Raw genomic sequence first — 5,897 nt, 5'->3', positions numbered from 1 at the left:
TTCTAGAGTCCAATTTTTATGGTATCTCAAAAATGTAGCCTTTTTCTCCAGTTAGCTCCACTGTTCAGTCACAGCCTTCGAGTTCCTTTCACATAGTGTGGAAATGTTTACTTCCACTATTATAGTCCTGAGTTGTACTGTTATTTGATTTGATTTCACCAAACATTAAGCGATCCAACCATATTTCTTCCTCAAGGACCATGGATCCCCACTTTCCTTCCAGTTATTAATAATATTTTAGACAGTTCATAACACAAATTTATTGGTGTGTCGGCTCACAAACAACCTAAAACATGGAAAGAGTGACAATGTATTTTTAAGAACGAAACTAGTTGATAATTGCCTGGAGAAATGACTCAGCAATTACACCAAAAATCTCTGAATTTTGAGAAAATTTAAATTGTATCAGCACATTTTGATGTTGCATTAATTTATTGAAGAAGCTTGGATTTTTGTGTGGTCTAGAGCACATAATAATAAATCAGAGCACATAATAAATCAGAGCACTATAGCTGCAAAGAAGCTTAGGTTAAAAAGTATCAGATCTGGGTTAGTCAGTCTCGGAGGTTGGCAGGGGTTGGTATTTAGATCTGACTCTTCTTGATCGGTAGACGACCACTCCACAGGCGAGCAGGCAGCCGACAATGAAGACCAGGTTCAGGCCCAAACTCAGGCCAGGGCCAGATGCTGAAACTGATCAAACAGAAGAATGTATGATAAATCACATTAAAACAGAATTATTTTTACACAAAATCATAAGCACCCTCTGCAGGTCAATTAAGGTGCACACTTTCTTACCACATTAATTTTTTGTACAGAAAATTACTGACATCTGGTAAAATAAGAATGGAGAAAAACACTGAATATGAAGAAACACTGAGGATTACAACACCTGCATGCCCACCTTTAGTGTCAGAGGTCTTAGCAAGCTGCAGTGGTCCCTGGGAAATGGAGTGGCTGTTAGTTTGAGAAGGCGCTTCCCTTTTCCTGCGACTGTTCCATGAGTTGGTGCATCCCTGAAAACACCGAGTACCAGGAACGCCGCTCTCACACAGGAGAACTGAGCAGGTGATGTAGACCTGCAGAGACAGGGAGAAGAAATGTGATTACTTTTCAATGAAGAATGCAAGTGTATTTAAAAAAAATAAATGAATTAGCATTAAATAAAATGCATTAATTGATATAGCTCATGAGAAAGTTTATAATAATGAAAACATAAAACGAATGGGTCCTTAGGGGGAATTATCAAATAAGCCATGGATTGAGTAACATGATTAAAAATTATGACACTGATAAAAGGTTTGTTTGTGGGAAAATAAGYTAAACTATGAGTATGKAGAAATTTAGCCATGCAGAAGAGCCAAACCTTTAGTTTTGCTGCTGGAGGACCAACTCTCGACTCTGAGGGTGCGTTTGCATTCATATTGTTGTCAGAACCTTGATATTTTTCTTACTTAAGGGGACATGAATGCAAATGGGGACACTTTATTGGCACATTCTTTTGCTAAAGATTTTTGTTTGATTTAATTTTATTTGCTTTTAAGAGACAGTTTTCCTCCCGACCACACTAAGGGGCAGGGGAGTACAGAAAATGGAAGGATGGCTGGATGGAAAAGAGGCAGTTTTAGCTTTTTGATTTTCATGTGCATAACAGTGATTTTTTTTTACTTCTCATCTACACCGCCTAGTGGTTGGTGCATAAACTGCAGAGGCAACTTTCTGCGCGAATTGATTTATTTAAATGATGAAACCATAGGTTTTGAAAAATTAGGGGAAATGTTGTATTTCAGTGGTGCTTTCTTAGAACTAGGTAACATTTTTATACTTTGTAAAGAATAAAGAAGAAGTTTTCCTCTTAATAAGATTGTATTGAAGGGTCTACACCCATGCAGCCTGTTTTCTTTTTTATCTTTTTGATTGTAAATTGTTAAACACTAATTTACAAAATGTTGTGCAATTTAAATAATTAAAGTTGAATTTACGTGCAAGAAAACCTGTTGAGCCGTTTACATTACAACATAATTTTTTGTTTTTAAGAAAAGAGTTTTAAGAAAGAACTTTACCTCCTCATGAGCTCCGATGAACTCAAAAGCCTCCATGCCAAACCTGAACTGAGACTTGGAGCTGGGGAAGATTTGTACCGTTTTGTCCTTCACACACCTGGAAAATGGTTAAAATCTTTTAGACACACAGCAAAGCAGGCCCCATTAGTAGAATTTGATCTAGACTGGAAGTCTGTTCTCTTAGTACCCGTTTTCGATTATGGTGTAGCTGATGAGGGAGTTGGGGTTGTCGTAGGGAGTCGCCCTGCAGGACTCCACAAACAGCTCAGTGTTTGGGATGGACGAGGTGGTCTCTATCTGCATGAAGATCATCTGCTTCAGGTAAACCTCCACCGGGAAGTTGCTGGCATTCACTTGCTTTTTAAAACGCTGGCTCTCGAAGAACTCAAACTGGAAGGTGAAAGCACCAAAGCCTTTCTCTCTGAAGGCGTACGGGTTTTTGTGTCTGAATCCCAGAGACAGGTTGGTTCGCTTTGGGTAGGAGCAGGTAAAGGCGATCTCGACGTCGTTCTGTCTGGAAATTACTTCATTAGGGTCAACAGAAGTGATCTCATTCCTGAAGTAGATAGTGTTGTCATCTTCCTAAAAATTATAGCAAATTAACAGAATCAGTCATTCCAAACAAAGACTTTCTTTTATTTATGCAATGCAAATATGCTATACTTCTTATGAAGGAAATGAAAGTTAACTTTTGTTCTCCTTTTGCACAAAAATACATTTTGTTTGCACAATTGGCACATTCAAAACTTTGTGTTAAAAGTTTAATATTATAACTTTTCAGTTGAATGCTTTTAGGCTTCAAATAAAGCACTCCATTATCTTTTATTGGAGTCGTTTGTTATTTTGTGTTGTGTACCTCAACACTAGTCCCACAGGCACCGAGTGACATGACAGCAACCACGTGGGTGTCGTTGGACCGACTTTCCAAATTGCAGGATGAATCTGTAAAGTCGTTCAAATGCAAATTTTTCTCATTGCGTCTGATGATGTAGGTCTTTGCAACTTCCACGGTCATGGTTGTCTCATTGCAGGTCACAACAGCATCTACACATGAAGAGATGATATTTGACAAAGTTACTGCATTGATGGAAGCAAGGTTTTATTGAAATTGTAAAGCAAATTGCAACAATTTCAAGTTCAAACTACATCAAATATTATGTAATATTATGTTTTATGGAACTGTCCTTTTTAATGGGATTATAAAACATCTTGTGTAAATGGGATTGAATCCAGGTTTTTCTTTCCAGCAGAGGGGGATGGCTGGTAGGGGACGTACAGCAAAGACATTTTTGGGTCATTTTGGGACATCTCCATAGCAACCATTAACATGGTTGCTATGGAGATGTCCCAAAATAGATGTCCCAAAATAGCAACCACCATGGTTGCTATCTCCATGGTAGCAACCATGGTAATGGTTGCTAGCATGGTAATGGTTGCTAGCGCAATGTTTTTGTGCTTCCAAAAGCACAAAAGCATTCAGAAGCTTTTGTGCTTCCAAAAGCACAAAAGCATTGTGCTGTTTGGAAGACAAAACCAGCACAATGCTTTTTATGTTTTACAATTGTAATCAGAAACATAGGGGAGTTTTGCAACTACACGGTCAATGAGACTGACCGAGTAGTTGGGTCAGTCAGAAGGAGCGACACCGTCAAGGCATGAAGGAGTTGATTCAGTAATCATCTGTTGAGCACTGGAACTGGCTTGGTGGATGTTGTTTATTGATGGATCCAAGGATTGTGACAGTCCAGAGACAACTAAAGTTTGTTTCTGAAATTTAGTTTTTCAGATATAAGGAAGCCAGAAAATGAACCTTATGCCCATTCTTAAGCATGGTGGAGGATCTGTGATGCTGTGGGTCTCATTTTAATTCTAAAGTCCTGGTATATTGCAAAACTTGCATGGTACCTGGAATTCTCTGAAATGCCTGGTGGCGTCTAACCAAACATACTGAAAATATGTCATCAGTAAATCTTTCAGTGTAGAAGAATATAATTATATTAATAGTTAAAAGTTATGTTAATTTACATTAAGATATGTTTTACTGAAAAGGAATGTATTATGTCGAATGTCTGGGTCAATCTGACCCAGTAAGTTGTTGTGGAAGGAATTCCTAGCAAGTGTCTTTTCATTATGTCGGAGCCGAAATATTATTAATCGAGTTGTTATTGCAGAAGATTTTGGTGTGTCTCTTTTCCTTCCAGTGTGCGTTGCACGCAAATGGAACAAAAACAGAACATGGAAAGGATGTCTGTTTGGACAGATAAGAACTAACAATCTGACTAATGGTCCTCTGAAGGAGCAGATTTAACTTCCACGAGGTCAAACCCAGAATTCTCGGAACTTCCAACACACACTCAATGTAAAACAGAGCCAGAAGCAAGATTCAGAACGYCATTGGTCAGACAGTTTCCAATACACAATAGCAGACTGAAACGGTATAAATGCTCGAAGCCAGAAGCAGAAGACAAGACATTTTGGATTCTGAGAAGATGAAAATGAGATGATGAAAATGCAATGTGTGATGCCGCAGATGTGCATTAAATGTCTTCCTGGTTGCCAGTGAGCCGGAGAGAAGGGAGTGTTGTGTATCGTCTCGTAATTCATGAGTTTAGCACCTTTGAATTCCTCTAAATCCGCAGTTCAATGACCTCAACATGTAGTTGAACTGATGTAGAAATGACATCAAAGACTGTGGACAATCTAAAAAGAATGCACTAAAAGGAATGGTCAAAAATCCCTATATCGTTTATTGATGGATCCAAGGATTGTGACAGTCCATTGGAAAGAAAAAAATTATTTAAAGATGAATTATTTTGAGTTTCAGGATGTGTTTTTACTATTAACATCTTCTAAATTTAGGTTCATGTGCATAAAAAATAGGCCTTTACATCAACAGTAGTCCATTGCTTTTTGGATTGACTCACCATGGCGACCAACATCTATGGTCACACAACGAAGTTCTGAGTGATAGACTCTGTTGTACCTGGATATTAATAAAGAAATCACCCTGTATCAACAACTTAATCACTCAAAAAAATCAATCCATTGATTTACTTTATTAAACAGCTACATGTGAAATATCTAACTGGCTCACTGTCTTTTGGAAACTCACCTATCTCTGCCTTCAGAGACAAAGCAAATAGGAAAATGATCATTCAGCTCATCTTCAGTTGGTGTCCATTTTATGATGTATGTATCTGCAGAAACACTCTGCTTTGAAATACCATGTGGTCCTGTCACAACCAGGTCACGAATCCTACATAAAAACCCAACAATTGATGAGAAGATGTTTTAAAAAGTCTTGCAAATCTGTGAAATAAGCCCGAGCAAGTGAAGAAAGTATTGATGTACTTTCTAAAGTACATGCAAGGCTATTAATGGATTACTCACGTTGTGTATTGAGCTTTGGATCTAACTTTGATTTCAAGGGTGTGGTTGACGTACGCTGGAAGATTTACTCCATCAGCCGGAGTTGGTGCCAAGAAAACGGGAAAGTAGTCACCGTCAAGGCATGAAGGAGCGTTGTGTGAGTCCACTGAAAATCAGGCAACAAATGGGTGAAAAATACTTACTGAGAGAAAGTTAACTGGAAAACAACATTCAGGAAAGTGTTACATACCCAGAACAGTGAACTGCAGGGGCAGCTTGCTGAGAGGACCAATAGATGATCGGTAAGACTGTGTGGTGGGAGCAGCGGTGGTGGTAGTTGGAGCAGCTGTGGCAGTTGTTGGGGGAACTGTGGTAGTTGTTGGGGCAACCGTGGTAGTTGGGGCGACCGTGGTAGTTGTTGGGGCACCTGTGGTAGTTGTTGGGACAGCAGTGGTAGTTGTTGGG

At 38.9% G+C, this 5,897-nt stretch overlaps 1 protein-coding gene across 1 annotated transcript in view; it reads right to left on the bottom strand.

The window, feature by feature from the left end:
* Nucleotides 1–258: 258 nt before the first annotated feature.
* The window catches only part of LOC103460753 (uncharacterized), a 9,248-nt gene continuing 3,609 nt past the window's right edge, over nt 259–5,897 (bottom strand). The window contains exons 5-13 of the mRNA XM_008403055.1: nt 5,683–5,859; nt 5,454–5,598; nt 5,176–5,319; nt 4,988–5,046; nt 2,920–3,107; nt 2,251–2,645; nt 2,064–2,160; nt 905–1,079; nt 259–693 (exon numbers count right to left, since the gene is read on the bottom strand). Of these exons, the coding sequence (XP_008401277.1) occupies nt 551–693; nt 905–1,079; nt 2,064–2,160; nt 2,251–2,645; nt 2,920–3,107; nt 4,988–5,046; nt 5,176–5,319; nt 5,454–5,598; nt 5,683–5,859 (1,523 nt within the window). The 3' untranslated portion in view covers nt 259–550. The remainder of the gene's footprint in view (nt 694–904; nt 1,080–2,063; nt 2,161–2,250; nt 2,646–2,919; nt 3,108–4,987; nt 5,047–5,175; nt 5,320–5,453; nt 5,599–5,682; nt 5,860–5,897) is intronic.

This window comes from Poecilia reticulata, unplaced genomic scaffold, assembly GCF_000633615.1.
Source record: "Poecilia reticulata strain Guanapo unplaced genomic scaffold, Guppy_female_1.0+MT scaffold_283, whole genome shotgun sequence".
NCBI classification, from domain to species: domain Eukaryota; kingdom Metazoa; phylum Chordata; class Actinopteri; order Cyprinodontiformes; family Poeciliidae; genus Poecilia; species Poecilia reticulata.
The sequence above is the reverse complement of the archived record's forward strand: the minus strand, read 5'-3'. Positions and strand labels throughout refer to the sequence as shown.